At 38.2% G+C, this 16,534-nt stretch overlaps 1 protein-coding gene across 2 annotated transcripts in view; it reads right to left on the reverse strand.

Annotated features, from left to right (window-relative positions):
• Positions 1-3,576: 3,576 nt before the first annotated feature.
• Positions 3,577-16,534, reverse strand: part of sh3gl1b (SH3-domain GRB2-like 1b) — a 37,594-nt gene continuing 24,636 nt past the window's right edge. Inside the window, exons 5-10 of one of the 2 annotated variants that reach the window (XM_007234783.4) lie at positions 15,532-15,665; positions 11,596-11,754; positions 8,529-8,632; positions 7,697-7,830; positions 6,415-6,459; positions 3,577-4,754 (exon numbers count right to left, since the gene is read on the reverse strand). In XM_007234783.4, the coding sequence (XP_007234845.1) occupies positions 4,558-4,754; positions 6,415-6,459; positions 7,697-7,830; positions 8,529-8,632; positions 11,596-11,754; positions 15,532-15,665 (773 nt within the window). In that variant the 3' untranslated portion in view covers positions 3,577-4,557. The remainder of the gene's footprint in view (positions 4,755-6,414; positions 6,460-7,696; positions 7,831-8,528; positions 8,633-11,595; positions 11,755-15,531; positions 15,666-16,534) is intronic. The other variant, XM_007234784.4, reaches the window with a different exon arrangement.

The raw sequence follows: 16,534 nt of genomic DNA on the forward strand, positions 1-16,534 counted from the left end.
TATATATATATATATATATATATATATATAAAACAGGACTGAGGTCACTTCACAAACAGAGAGGAACTGGACATACTGAAAGTAAGGTGTGTGTATATATATATATATATATATATATATATATATATATATATATATATATATATATATATATATATATATATATATGTGTGTGTGTGTGTGTGTGTTTCCATGTTTGAAAGCCAGTGGGTGGGCACAACAGGTAGCACCAGGGGGCAAATATTCTACATCCACATACAGGTATGAGTGTTTTTGGGAAGAGGAAACAGCGGGACACTGCCAGCAGTATCGGCTGCAGAGGTGACAGAAAAACAGGACGCAGTGAGTGAAGGACAAAAAAAATCTAACTCTCCAATCACATCCGAGTTTCATTCGTCCGTTTCCTTCTAAAAACAGCACTAAAGATAACGTACAGAGAACTTACAGACACTCAGTCCTGCACATTCTGACCAGGGAGCATTACTACTTATTATTAAACGATTTATAGGGCTGGATATCTGAGCATCGGAGAGGATGGCGTAGTGTCAGCTGGGTAATAGTGTTCAAATACTGTCAAATCAATTCCTAAAGAAATACTAGTAAACTCGTCTCTCTCTCTCTCTCTCTCTCTCTCTCTTTCTTTCTTTCTGTCACAGTACCCCAAACGATTAAACCCACCAACAAAAAAAAAATCCCTGTAAGTGAAGCTCACAACTATGCACATTTCAGTGTTCTCCCTGCTTTTCATAAAACGATTAAATCACAGTTGCTCATTTGCAAATCACCTGTATTAAAATATTCTATGAAGCATTTAGGTGCTCTTATCTGGGGGGCTGTAAACTTGAGGTTTCTGAGGCTTGTTACTCTGATTAACTTATCCTGTGCAACAGAGGAATTTCTTGCTCTTCCTTTCCCAGGGCAACCCTGATGAGAGCCAGTTTCATCTTAAAGTTTTGATGGTCTTTGTGACTGCACTTTAAAAAATACGTTTATGAAGTTCGGGATTTTTTTTGGCTTAACTGACCTTTTTTTTTTATGTATTTTTTTCCTTTACTTAGTTGAGAAGTTCATTATATTTTGGGGGCACAGGACTATTTAAACACATCAATCAGAGAATGGATGGAGCCATGTACTGTAAAATTCTATATGACTACTTCCTTCCCTCTACGTCCCGCTAGGACGTTAAAAATGGGTCGTGGCTGGGCCTTCCAGCACGACAATGACCTAAAACATACAGCTAAAGCAACAAAAGGAGTGGCTAAAAAAGAAGCACATTAAGATCATGGTCTTTATATCTTAATCTCATAGAAAATTTCTGGGGGGAACTGAAGCTCTGAGTTGCCAAGCAACAGCCTTAAAATCCTAATGATTTAGAGATGATTTGCCAAGAGTAGTGAAAAAAATTGACTGCTGTGCTTGCAAACAAGGGTCTTGTTTGCCTGAGGGATCAAATAATTATTTATTTCTGCCAAATGCAAATAAATGTATATAATGTATACAATGTGATTTTCTGGATTTTTTTTTTTTTTTTTCACTGTTAAAACTAAACTACCCTTAAAATTACTTAAAGACTTATGTCTTTGTCAGTGGGCAAACTGTGGCTGTGTACACAGTCCTATTCCCAGTACTGAATTACCGTACAAAATACTGTTATACACAGCTACAGCCCCAAATCAAAAACAGACAGTGTCCATATCACAGCCTGACCAGTAGGGGGCAGTCATGGGACCAGATCAGTGAAACTAGTGCTTTTATTAATTAATTGATTTAGTCATTCATAAACTGCGCTGTATTAAAGTTAAAATTGGGCTAAAATCACGTAGTACAACAGAACATTAAATGTGGCCAACTGATAGTAATCACAGCAGCCCTGTAAAAGATCCTTTTCCTCTGAGCTTCTTAAACTGGCAGCCTTAAAATTATGGACTTATGTCTTTGTCAGTGGGCAAACTTACATAATCAGAAAGGGATCAAATAATTATTTTTATTAATATACCAGGTGTTAGTCTACATAAACTCAAACAGCAATTTAACCAATTCTTATTATAAGAATAAGGAAAACACTGAAGTGTGCAAGGTTACTGTTCTTCAGGCCACTATAGTCCCTCTTGTTCTATCAAAGTTTGGAGACCAAGGTGCAATTAAACATGTTATACATCACATCAAAAACAAAGGCAAGAACAAGACCACTTCAGGTGGGGTAATACGGGGTGGTGGGGGGTGTTTAAAGGGAGGTAAACTAAGAGTTAAAAAGGTGTACAGCCCTGTATTTGTGTGTGTATGGCTCAGGAACGCTCCAGACAGGGACGGCTGTGTACACAGTCCTAAACCCAGTACTGAATTACCGTACAAAATACTGTTATACACAGCTACGGCCCCAAATCAAAAACAGACAGTGTCCATATCACAGCCTGACCAGCAGGGGGCAGTCACGGGACCAGATCAGTGAAACTAGCGCTGTGATTAATTCATTAATTCATTCATAAACTGCGATGTAATCAAGTGTAGGAAAGGCTTTGCTAGAGTTTTCCTCTAAGCAGCTCAATTCCCATTCCTGACCGGACAACCAGCCCTTAAAGACACACTGTTTGTCACTTTGACTGGACACATGGCTGGTCAGGACACAAGAATAGCTAATACATGCCAAGAAGCATCACCATAGTGAAATAAAGGTGTTTCTCTATAGTTTTCTTTCTTTTGTGAACTGTGTAACATCAGTAATTTGAAGTGGGTTTTTTTTAAATTATGTTTTTTTTTGGTCATCGTTTTATGCAATCCTTATCTAAGGTTTGCTTTACTAATTTTTAATAGTTAGCTGGAGCTATGAGGCTAATGCAACTAAGGAAGTCAAAACTCAGTGTTAAAGATCTTAAAGGAAAACTTTGGTGTAAATTGGACTTTTGTTGTAGTAAAACATGATAAAGAGTACTAAGATTTGTTGAATAGCACACCTCCGTCCTCCCACAGCTTTCCGAGATCCAGTAATTTTGAGCTTTTTGCCCAGCACTCATATTTTGCCCTAATAAATCACTTTTTACACTGTTATTCAGGCTTAAAATGGCTCCACAGCTCATTGGTAGAATCCGGAGAGCCCTAACATTTAAACTGAGGCATTAATAACTTTAAAAGTGCAAAAGAAGCTTATTAAAAAACACTGTTGACATTTCATAGCGCAGGTTAATCTCTGGGCGCCACCAAAATATGCCCTGAAGTGGCCGTTGTAAAGAGTGCTGGGCAAAAAGCACAAAATTACTGGATCTCAGAAAGCTGCGAGAACTAAGTACTCTTTATCATGTTTTTCTACACCAAAAGTCCATTTTACACCGGAGTTCTCCCTAAAAGCTTAAGATTCAGTGTTGGTGTAACACTTAACGTAGAAGCTAAAATTCGGCTCGATCATAAATCGACCAGATCGGGTTTAAAGTCGGGCTAAAATCACGTAGTACAACAGAACAGTAATGTATGGAATGTATCATGAGTGGAAAATGTTCCTTTTCTTCCAAGCTTTTTAAACTGGCAGCCCAATTAAATAATCTACTTTTCCCTTTTAATATTACAATGTTACTCTCATGACAGTTTTTTTTCCTGGTAGGCTACTGTATTATTTATTTGTTTTTAAACCATCCACGTTGCAGCACCATTCGCAGTAGGTAGCGTTATTTGTGTACGTAGCCTATTTGATAAAAAGTTTATATAACTTTATTCTGTTAAAATCTATCATGTTACATACATAACATGGACAACTGCAGCTTCCTAGTCAGGAGTGGAACGTATTTGTACTTTGTTTTTGTTTTTTTTCCCTAGTGGCTGCGGCTTACGTTCAGGTGAGTAGCTGCATTAGCCTCGTAGCTTGTAGATCTGATATTGTTTGCCTTAAGCTTTAGAAAAGGCAGCTAACATGTCTTGGCTGATGGACCACATTTGGGATCATTTTAAGGGTAGATGTGATTTTTATTTTATTTTATTTTTATTTTTTTTTATTTTTTGAGAGGGGGCATTTAAAATAAGGTCTGATGTGAAAAGACACAACAAATGGGTAATTAAAGGCTTTGTGATCTGGCTGATGAGCACGAACCAAGTAAACATTCTAATGCTTTCAAATAATAGCAAATAATAAACTAAGGGTCAAGGTCAGTCGATTCAACTGCCCAAACGGTTAAGGTAATCTGTGGTTTATAAAGGTGTCATAAGTCGCATTAGGTAAGTCTATGTCTAAACCTACAAGGTTCCAGGCAGTCCGTCTGTCGACGCGTCCATTCACTTGTCTGTCTGTCTATCTGTCCGTCCGTCTGTCTGTCTGTCTGTCTGTCTGTCAGGGTCCCAGTCGTGCAAAGTCAGTCGTTCCTTTTCTCTTCTGGAATGTGAGAAGTCACAATCTTCCAAAGTTCCTTCCTTCCGAAGGTCGAGGAGTCAAAGTGCCAGAGTGTACAGGTGCATCGCCAATGGCTGGAACGTGGACGACGGCGATGATCCTCCTCCTCTTCTTCTTTCTCTTCTCCTCCCTCTTTCCTCCCTCCATCCTGCATGATTGGTGGTCATGTGGTGCTGTTTTTTTTTTTAGTGCGGCAGCGGGACGATTACCTCCACGTAGTTGAGCGGGAAGAATCCTGATTGGCCGTGCAGCATACCTTCGTACCAGTTTTCGTCAATCTGATTGGTCAGAGTGATGATATCTCCCTCCCTGAAGCCCAGCTCGCCCTCGTTCTCCGGCTCAAAGTCGTATAGAGCTTTGCAGCACGCCTGCTCTGCTGGAGCTACATTAGAAACGAGAGAAAGAGAATGTAAAAATTACATGTTTTTTTTAAGACCCTTTAAAGCTTTATAAAATCCTCACAACCTCACAAGTAAAGGATGTACAAACCTCAAATCCAGAAGATGACTTAAATAACTCCTTAGTTGTGTGATGATTCTATAGCTTTAGGTAAGAGATTGTGTAGCACAGCCTTTAGCCTAATCTTCTCACAAAATACATAATATTCATAATACTGGATAGCATGTGTTTTTGGAAGTAAGTAAGAAGTAGTGTGTAAATCGAGTAACCGCTCCCATTTCACTCCCACCACCTTAATTAACCCAAAAACACTCAGGAATTCTGCTTATCTGATGAGCAAACACAAGTGCGTAGTTAGCGACTGCAGTGCAAACCAGGAAACAGGGTGTGTGTTAGTCAGATGGCCGACTCTCAAACCCACTGCAGCCATCTGGAGTTAGTACGGTACTGCGGTTCACACTGCGTTAGTGTGGAGAGAACGCTCAGCATTACAGCGCATTCAAACTGCAACCGCCGGGAGCTGAGAGGCCTAGGGCAGGGTCCACTCTTATAGGGGTGTGGGGAGCCACACAGTGCAACTTAGTGCATTCACACTCTCTCTCTTTCACACCCACTCACTCAGTCTTTCCCTATCTGTTCTCTTTCTCCGTCCTATATATACGCACCAGGCTTGGACAATTTGACAATATTACGCAGTAACAGCAATGCCAAGAATTTTGACCCATAAGGCAACTTTTTAATGTAAATTTAAGGGTCTACCACACTAGGCAATCCGTGCCATGCCTGGGCACAGTTACCTCCAAAAGCACGGCTCTATTGACTAGTGTGATTGCTCCAAACTGCTTGAAGATGTGGGCCAGGGTATGGTACACATGCAGTGTGAGTGTGATCCATGCCCGAGCACGGAAAAAGATGGTCAGTAATGCGACATTCCTAAAAACAAACATGGCGGTGCTGTGCTGAATTCAGCACTGCTGTCAAGAAAAGCACCTCCTTTTTGGTAGTGCACGCTATGTTGCAATGTGTGCAACCGTGATCGAGATACCATATTTTTAAGTAAGTTAAAGCTAATTTTATCAAAAAGATGCGCTCCAAAGAGAGGGTGCTTTGTATGGCAGGGGTGCTGAATTTGGCCCAACACCAGCCCACAATGATGTAAGCGTGCGCGGGCACGGATTGTTTAAATGCAGTGTGAATGCAGGCCAGCGGGGGACTGTGCCTAGTCAGAGTACACCCTAAATCAAAACAATTTAAACAGTGGGCAGTAATGATGGTGAACGGTGGTGTCTGGCTAGAAATGTCCGTTAAAAAACGGACATGCAACTGGCACAAAACACATCCACATTTAATGCAGAAGACCCCCCCCCACACACACACACACATATATCCCACAGGTCAGTGCAGCATTCTTCTTTAGCTTTCATGGGAAATGGCAAAAGTCATGGCACATGACACTAGTTTCTGTCCCATGAGTTTTGTCATGTCAGTGTAATTACTGCTTTGAATGCACACAGCCTGGATGTAGTGCTGCTAACACTTTCCCTGAGGTGTCCCTGCCATTCACACCAATTCACACAGGTACACTCACTCTCGCTCTCTCACAAAAACACACACACGTTACACACAGATGGCCTCGGACTCACTCAATCTGGGTTTCCGCGATGACTTGCCAAGCTTGAGGTTCGGTTCTGATGATGTCATAGGAGGAAAACACAGAAGAGGTCACGCACTGAAGAAGAGCCAGCAGCTGACAGCTGCCCTTATGGCCTCCTCTCTCTTTCTCTCACTCTCACTCTCTCTCTCTCTCTCTCTCTCTCTCTCACACTTACACACACACACACACACACACACACACACACACACGCAGCCAGGCGGTGTTATCACACCCTGCCACCGACTCACGGCTGCACATACAAAGCACATTGTGTTTCTCTCTGGTCGGCAGTTTATGAGGAGAAATAAGGACAGGGTGGACGTGAGGGTTTCCCTCTGTAAAGAACTGAAAGAACCTCTTCCATCATCATACAGAACTCATTTTATACCCTCCCTAAGGATGTTGCACAAACAGACATTAAGTAGTCAGTACCAGTACCAATAAAATTCTACTATTAGACTGGCATATTTGAAAAAAAAAAAAAAAAAGTTCTTAATTTTTATCATGTATTATTTTTATCAAGTAGTCCAAGAAAAAAAAATCTGAAAATATTATTTGTTTTTTAATGTATTTATTTGTGGTAGCTTTTAGATTTTTTTTAGACTTTTATTTTGAAATCTGAGCTTTCTTTAAAGAAAGAGGAAGAGCATTCCCTCCCTTAATCACTTCTCTACCTCTGGCTCAGTTTGAAGCTTTGAGCTGAGTAGTGTCAGCCCTTGTTTCTCTCTATCACTCAAAACTGTCTGAAACAGCAAAACAGAGGATTTATATCTGCAATATTTGAGCAAACAAGGGAGTTTAAAAAAAAAAAAGAGAGAGTAGTACAACATTTTTTTTTTTATTTGTAACAACCAGGTACCGAAGTAGCGGTTCTTTCATCCTAAACTATACTACTACTATAATTAAAAATAATCATAATGATAAAAATAAAGAAGGCTGTGAAATGCTCACGTCATGGTGACGGAAGTATTTTGTACCAGTATTGATGTTTAAAAAAAATCAATACTCACTTAATTAGACATGTGTAACCAAGTGGATCATTACTGGGCAGTGGAACATCATACAGCATTTTATTTCTGAGTTCAGACCATACATCAGCTTAAAGTTGTTGAGTGGAGGAAAACATGTGACTGAGAACTTTAGGCTGAGTAAAGCCAGAACCCCCCTTTAATAAGTGTTGCTGGATCAGAGGGGACCTTAGAATTAAAAGGTAAAATAAATAAATGAAACTACTTTAATCTGTACATACACTTGTAAATGTAGGTATTTACCTGAGTTCCGGGTGGGCGGGGCTGAAGAAGGTGCGAAACCGCCGTTAGAGTGATCGTTTGTTTCTCCGAAGTCAAAAACTGGTTTGGGTTTAGGGATGTACTCTTTCCGTGGACGAGACTGGGCCTCCCCGATTCTGTTCACAGCCATGTGTAGAAGAGGTGATAAAAGAAGAATAATATTATGACCAACTTCTTGTTTATACTGGAAACAAATCATACAGGACACATTGTAGTTCTATAATCACAGACTGTAGTTCTGTATCTGTTTCTTTCTGCATAACTTTATTATTATCCTCATTTCACCCTGTTCTTTAATACTCAGGACCCTACAGGAGAGAAAACCACCACAGACCAGCTATTATTATTATTATTTGGGTGGTGGATCATTATTCTCAGAACTGCAGTGACACTGATTGGTGTTGTGCTGGTATGAGTGTATTAGGCACAGCAGTGCTACTTGAGTTCTTAAACACTGTATCCACTGTGTTCACTTGCTGTTTGTGTTTGTCATGCTCTAGTCCTTAATCAGGGGACAGAGGGGTCTGCCCACAAGAGGCCTACAGTCTGAAACTACAGATCTCTAAAGTGCTTCTATATGATCAGTGGAGCTGAAAAATAGATAATGGGTGTAGAATCAAGGAGGTTTATTATGCTACGTTCGATCAGTGTATATATAGATCAGAGCAGGCCATAACCGTTGGTGTTGATCCACTTGGGTTGTATTCTGTTTTTTCTATTCTTGATTCTGGTTTACACTGATTTTACACCACTAAACCATGGGAAAAATGTTCAGCTGCACAACCTCTTACTGTGCACACACAAAAACACACACCTGTCTTTAAGCTTGTCGGAGAGCTCCTCGAGGATCTGTACAGCCTGTTTGTGATACTGCAGCTGAGACTCCACCAGTGACGACAGCTGGCTCACCTGCTCTATCTGCAAACAGAGGAAGGATGAGTCAGCGACACACACAGACGTCCAAATGTTTGTGGACACCCTGTCTAATTAACATAGCATAATGAAGGACCTCCCAATCAGTTTGATTTCACTTTTCGTTAAATTCACATACAAACTATTTTTGTAGACGTCTGAGTTTATTGTACATCGATGAACATTAATGAGTACGTCCCAGAATAACGCATGCAAGCCCAAATCATGACACTACCTCCACTGTGTTTCACAGATAAGCTGGTATGTTTGAGATCATGAGCAGATTGTTGCTGACTTCACTAACAGCTGTCTTAGGGTCTTTCTTTACAGCACTCACAATGTTTTTTGTGAGTTTTCCTTGGTCTACCTCTCATCACCTGTAGTGATTTAGTACACCAGTGACGACTTTCTTCTTTAGGACATTTCAAACGTTTTTTCTGGCTATGGACAATATTTGTGCTCTAATGGTTTTGATAGATTTTTCATCTTCTCTCAGCTTCACAGCTGCTTGTTTTTCACCCTTAGGCATGTAACAGGACACATCTGGGCAATAAAACACCTGACAGTAGTGCTGTGCAATATGACGATAAATATCGTGGGGACGATTGAAAAGTGCTACTTACCTTCTATCGTCTCTATCGTTTCTACAGGAATTTCATCAATAATTCATGCAAATATATAAAGTAGGCTACAATGAAATGTATTGGTGTGGTCACTTTGCATAAACTCTGTTTATATAAGTGATAATAAAGTAATCTTCGCATAAGAAGCTTCATAATGTGTTTTTTTTACATGACGCTACTTTACATTATTTGACAGACATGCCCAGACACGCCGGTTTGCGACATGCTTTACGTATTTAAACTCATGGGAGCTAAACAATAGAGACGTATTGTTCTTTTGAAAAAATTAGCTACTGCATCTACCTTATCTTTTTTTATTTGATACATATATATATATATATATATATATATATATATATATATATATATATATATATATATATATATATTGCTGCACTAAAAGGTAGTAATTCTTATTTGTGAAAGTTTGGTTTAATGTCACTTTGAAATAAAGTTGGAAAAAAGTATGCAATGATATTACTTTGTCATATTTTTCGAAGAATAACTGAAAACATCCATAAATGTGGTATATCATGATATATATCGTTATCGTGATATAAAAAATTCCATATCGAGATACATGATTTTTCCCATATTGCCCAGCACTACCTGACAGTCACATGTTCCAATACTTTTGCTTACAAAAAAAAAATAGATCTATGCTATCTTCTGAACTGTGTATCAGATCTAGATGTAAAAACCTTTAAATAAAAGCTAAAATGTTTTAAATGCTTTATCTCATATTAATCTTAATTGTCAATTTAAAAAAGTTTTCAGTATAGAGCAAAAATAATGGTATTAATCTCACTGTTACAAAACTTTTGAAAGCGACTGTATATAACATATAATAATTTATATTAAAAGCACATCTTTAAATTGTTCTGCTTTTGATGGACAAGTCCTGCACACCTCCGTATTTCATTTGTTGCCACAAATAACTGCCCTCTCTCACACACCTCCTCCACCCTCGTTTCACACTACACCACAGCGGTTAATGAATAACTTCCTCTCTAAAGCCGAAAAGAGCACACTGGCCTTGCTTGCTTTCACAGCTCTCTGCTGGTATTCAGGAATGTGCTCCTGATACGGAAGAGCTGAGTGGGTGAGGCGGGCAGTGTCCCCTGCAATAACACAGCTTCAAAACTGGAGCTTTTCCACTGTTATTAAACGGGTAAGCTCTAATATCAGGGGAGATCTACGGTTCCCTACATTTCTGTAACTCAAACAAACCATCACAGTGCACTATTATCCACTAGGTGGCACTCTGTGCTCTCTGGGGAGCAGCAGTCGTGAGCAGTGGAAAAAAAAAGCTTCTGGATCTTCTTACAGTGTGTGAATAATCTGTACTGCAGCTTTAGAGGAGGGGCTGTACCCGGGATGTCCCACACTAATGAAAGCAGGCAGGTTGGAAAACATACGAGCCGGAGCCAAGCGATATAAAACAGTGCCCATTAAAGTGCCATACGGGCGGCAAAGTCACTGAATTAAACTGTTAACAAGAGAAAAAACAGTTTCAGGATCAACAACATGCAGAGAGATAATAAAAGCATTACAGGACAAATGACTAAAACAGAAAAGCAGGGGAGGCGGGGTTTGGGCTTCATACTATTTATTTTTACTCATGGTGCCAAAATATTATATTACATTATAAACCTTTTAAAATTGCTGTATTTTTGCTTTTTCTTTAAAGAAAAAGCAAAAATATAATTTCTACAAAATTTGTCCTTCACATTTACATTGTACTTAGCATTTATTATTAAAGTACCATGCTGTTCGTTTGTTGTTTTTAATCATGACTATTATTAAAAAAGTCTACAGATGACCCATTTATCCTGCTTCTGTTGGAGTAACTGTCTTTACTGTTCAGAGAGACTTTCTACAAAATTTCAGAGCATTGCTGTGAGGATTTGATTGCATTCAGTGCCAAAAGTGTTAGTAAGGACAGTAAACACAGTTAGTTCCACTGCTCCACAGCTCAACTGGTTTATACCCCTATAGTACAAGCTTGGCATTGTTGGCTTGGCTTGATTTGATATTTGCTCCAGAGAGTCCAATTCTACTGGAAATACTTCTCTACAGGGACTAGACAAGCTGTACATGTGCATTTGCACATCTGTGTCAGCAACTGGTACAACTTAAAAGTATTAGAATTCTTATGAATCACTGAAATGAGCGTCCACATTAGAGCTGCAACGATCCACAAACAGCAAGGTACAAAAACGCAACACAATATTATTTTAATTTGCAACCAATAACAGATATAGTAATACTGTAGATACTGTAATATGCTTGCAATCAGTAGCTAAATGTAAAATTAAAAGAATAGCTTAGTGTCACAGAGCTTACGTCAGTCTCCAGCAGGTTGTACATGCTGATCTCCGCCACTTCTTTAGATTCATGGAATTTCTCCAGCGCCTGCTTCACCTCCTCGTCCGGAATCTTCCCCTGACGCTTCTTCTTATAGTCGTAATCCAGCCGACGTCCTTCTAGCTTCTTCAGGTGATGCTGAACGGGAGAGAGGGAGAGAGAAAACAATCCAACCAATCAGACAACAAAAACACTTACTAATGACTTATTTAAAGGAAGTATTTAAAGGACCATTAAGGATTATATTTTTTGTAGTCACTCATTACGTGAGCAGGATCTGAGTTTAAACATGCTGAGTTTAAGCACTGAAAGCTCTTGTCGAGCTTGTTAAGCTTCTGAGGATGGATGGGTGGGTGGGTGGGTGGGTGGGTGGGTGGATGGATGGATGGATGGATGGATGGATGGATGGATGGATGGATGGATGGATGGATGGATGGATGGATGGATGGATGGATGGATGGATGGATGGATGGATGGATGGATGGATGGATGGATGGATGGATGGATGGATGGATGGATGGATGGATGGATGGATGGATGGATGGATGGATGGATGGATGGATGGATGGATGCTTTATTTATCCCGAAGGAAATTTAGGAATTATCATGATCATTATGTGAAAGAAAGGGAGGCCCGGTATAAAACAAATAGCACACAAACAGTGTGCTGCAGTCATGGTAACAGGCGGGCTAGCTATTTTCATGCAAAACAGGTAATCACTGAGCTTCAGTAAGGTTCATTAACCACAGCTGGGTAATAAGGTTGTTAAAAATGGTTTATCTGCATTTTTTTGTTTTAATATCATTACAGAGATATTAAAATGGCAATAATTTGTTTTACAAATATAATCTATTAATATCACAATCATTCTGGGACAAACGTTGGTGAGTTAGTTGGTAGTCGTGACAGATAAGTGATCATAATCCAGTATGAATCTACAGTGTGAAAAGGTTCTAGAATATGGCATTAAATTACTGGGTGGTGATTATATTCCACTATGAATATCTGCAGCGTATGTAGTTTTACAGCCTGGCATTTAGAATGCTGAAATTTATATAATCCAGTTGTTTTACCAGTCTCACAGAAATAATGATATACTGATTATGATCCAGTATGAATCTTCAGTGTGTGTAGTTTATATAGTATGACGGTAACAGAACAGAACAGATTGAAGTAGTTTATTGATCTGGGAGGAAGCTGTGGTGTGAATGGTCTGCTGTAATTGTCTGAACCCTTCGCTCTGTCGATACCAGTAGCCCTGTTTGAGTCCTCCTCCCGCTAATGGAATAACAAAGCCCGCTATATGACACAGCTGTCGAGTGTGTTGTTACTGGCACTGAATGCACCCAGTGGGACTAATGCTATAGAGAACATCTGGGCTTTGACCTTTTGAGGTAATCTGTGGTGTTTTGGCAGGATTACACTGATATTTTTTGACTTTTTTATTTATTTTCTGGTTTACCTTTTGATTTTCTACCTTTTTATTTATTTTATTTTCTGTTTTACCTTTTGACCTTCTACATTTTCAATTGTTTTTTATTTTTTGATGGATTCTTATTTATTTTCTGGTTTGCCTTTGACTTTTGACTTTTTTATTTATTTTATTTATATTGTCTTTTTATTTATTTTATTTTCTGTTTTTACTTTTGGCCTTTTTACCTTTTTATTTATTTTATTGTACTTTTATTTATTGTATGTGCTACTTTACCTTTTTATTATATCTAAACAATTTACTTTCTTAATAATCTTAGTGTTATTTTTAGCTACTTAAATTGTTTATTCTTTTACTATTTTTCAATTGTTATTTTTTATTACTGAAATTTCTCTTTATTTGCCTGATTAAAATTTTAGCCTGTCAACTTATCCTTTTATTCTGAAGTATTTTATTACTTCTTAAATATAATTGTGTAATTGTTTGTTTTTCTAATGCCTGTTTTTAATTCAATTTGTTGGTTGTTTATGAAGTTCCTTATTTTTTAACCTTGTTAAATACTCAATATGTTAATTTTAAATTTTCAGTCCTTGTAAGTCCCTTTGGTGGAGACAGTCCTGGGAAACACTTGCTGTGTGGATGAGCATTATCCTGCTGAAAAATATTAGTGTGAAGCCCAATGATGTGCACCCCCTCAAAGTCTGTCATCTAAAGAAAAGGTCTTTAAATGTGTCAAAAAAGGCACATCTAACATTTCCAGCAAAAATAAGGGCATGTAAATTACACAACCTTTTATAAACAAACAAAATCAGCTGAAAGTGCTTTATTCTTACCATCTTCTTAAAGACTGAAGAGCTCTTTTCTCTTTTTCTTTTTTGAGTGTACTGAGAGCTAAGCGTGAACTAAAGACTGTTGTGGCAGAGTGTCCTCAGGGATAAACTGAGCTGGAGGGTATAGATTATCTATAAGTTTCAGGGGAAGGTGTGTGCCTGCGCTTTAATTATCTGCAACAGTTCAATCAATATGTATCCGCTCTGCTGCTACAGAGGCAGGAGCTACAAATGGCCAGCACATCTTTAAAGACTGGTATAGCTGCTATACAAGACTGGCAGCTTAATACACACCAACTTTACCAAATACCATCATATTTGAAATAGATTTGATCATCATAGATCATATTGTAATCAATATCATAAACTAGCTTGAACTGAGTGTATTAAAAGCTTATTTATTTTGTTCAGTTTTCATATTTTCTACTTAATTACAGGAATGCACCAAAATATTCAGCAGCCAAAACAGTTTGTCAACAATGCAAAAAAAGTACTTCTAATGAAATAATAAAAAAAAATATATAAAAATATAAATATAATGAATAATCTATTAAGAAAACAAATTTAATTTTAAACGTTTAATTTCTTACCACCTTCAGACAGTCTGTAACTGTTTTAGTCAAGTTTTCTTTTAACCTTTTATTTATTATTTCTGTTTTACCTTTTAATCTTTTTATTTTTTCCTTTTATTTATTTATTTCCTGTTTTACCTTTTTATTTTATCTACATTGTTTACTTTCTTTATAATCTTAGTGTTATTTTTATCTTCTCGACTTTTTGTTTAGTCTTCTATTATTTTTTTATTTGTGTTTATTTTTTTACTATTCTAATTATTTATCTTGTTTTCCATTTAAGCCTGTCTACAGTTATGTTATTTATTTTACTGTTATATATTTTTTAATTGTAATTGTGTAATTGTTTGTGTTTCTAATGCCTTTGCCATTTAATATTTATAGCTCATTTTATGGAGTTCCTTATTTTAGCCTAACCTGATTAAATCCTAAGATGTAAATGCTTTTCCTGAGTAAAAATAAAGATTGATTGATTGAGAATATAAATATTTGGTAAATGGCTTTTAGCGACATGCATCTTGTTGTCACATATTACAAACATGTTAATATTATACTGTTTCTATTACTATTTTTTTTTCATTTAATTTTGCTTTTATGTTTTGTTTTTCCTTTGTCTTGCCGTTTAACACTGACATGCCAAAAGTCATGGGATGGCAGTATGTATGTTGATAAATTGTTGATGAGGTGTAACCTCAGGGAACAGCTTCAGAACACCCATACTTGTATAAGTTGAGAGGTGTTATCTTGTGAGCGAGGTTGAACACTGGCCTGCACACTCTTAGTAAGGCCACAAGTATACCATGACTGGCATGGAGTTCTGCGACTTTTGCCATTACCACCAACAGTGGACAATGGTACGGGTGAGTACAATTGTTTGTGCAAACAGAAGAAGATTCGGCAAAAGTCATAGGAGATGTCCCCTGACATTTTGCCTGACAGTGTATTGTAATTGACTGTTTATCTTGTGTACATTGTAAAGCACAGTATAACTGAACTAATCCCAGTCAGAAGGAGGTTTTAGTCGGTCTGTTTAACAGCAGATGCACACTGTTCTCTCCTCATATGGTCAGTTTCAGTTACCTGTATCTCTCTCAGGTCCTTGTCACACAGGCCCTGCAGAGGATCGATGAAGTTCTGTTTGACGTCGATGTCCAGAGAGTCCTTCACCTCCGCCAGCCTCTTCATACTCTCACCCACGTCCATCAGAGCCAACCCTGAAACCAGAAACCAGCCCAGATTTAGCTCCAGTTCCAACTGCTCCTACACACTGTTAAAATCAGCACAATTAAACCAAACTGCAGAACATACCAAACACTGTTCTGATCCAACACACACCCACACTCACAAACAGTTCACATCCCACCCCCTCACTGTAACTACAGCAATCTGCCTCATACTCGCAGACTCACATGATTATGTTGGACTTGTGTGATATAATAATTTAATATAGATTAGAGCAGTTTATTCAGATGGTGCATGTTGTTTATTGTTCTAGTTTGAACAATGATCTCATAGAAACATTTATGATTTGAGAGTTAATGATGATCAATTCTTAATTTTTATCCCATTTTCTCCCAATTTAGCTAAGGCCAATTTTCCCACCCATTCAGCTGTTAGTTGGCTGTATATCCCCATCACTGGTGATGCCACAACACAAGGAGGATGAAGACTAGCACATGCCTCCTCCGACACATGTGAAGTTAGACTCTGCCTGTTTTCAAACTGCTGCTGAGTGATGAGGGGAGAGAGCACCATCTTCCCACCCAGAGAGAGCAAGGCCAATTGTGTCTCAGAGTCCGGCAGCTGATGGCAAGCTGCATGATCGGGATTCGAACCAGCGGGTCTGATTTTGATAATGTTTATAATATGATTTTACAGAGATCTAATTCTGATCAACGCTGTTAAACAGTGATTCTCCAGCTGAAGTGTCTCTAAAAATAGGTCTCAAACATCACTATCCCTACAAATATTTGGAAAAAAGGAACAATGGACATCCCAATGTGTACCAATAATATAGTAGAAATTAGACAATCAATTGAATGTACCATTTAGAAGATGTAACCCAATTAATCTGGTTTATGTA

Source organism: Astyanax mexicanus, chromosome 12 (genome assembly GCF_023375975.1).
Source record: "Astyanax mexicanus isolate ESR-SI-001 chromosome 12, AstMex3_surface, whole genome shotgun sequence".
Taxonomy (NCBI): Eukaryota; Metazoa; Chordata; class Actinopteri; order Characiformes; family Acestrorhamphidae; genus Astyanax; species Astyanax mexicanus.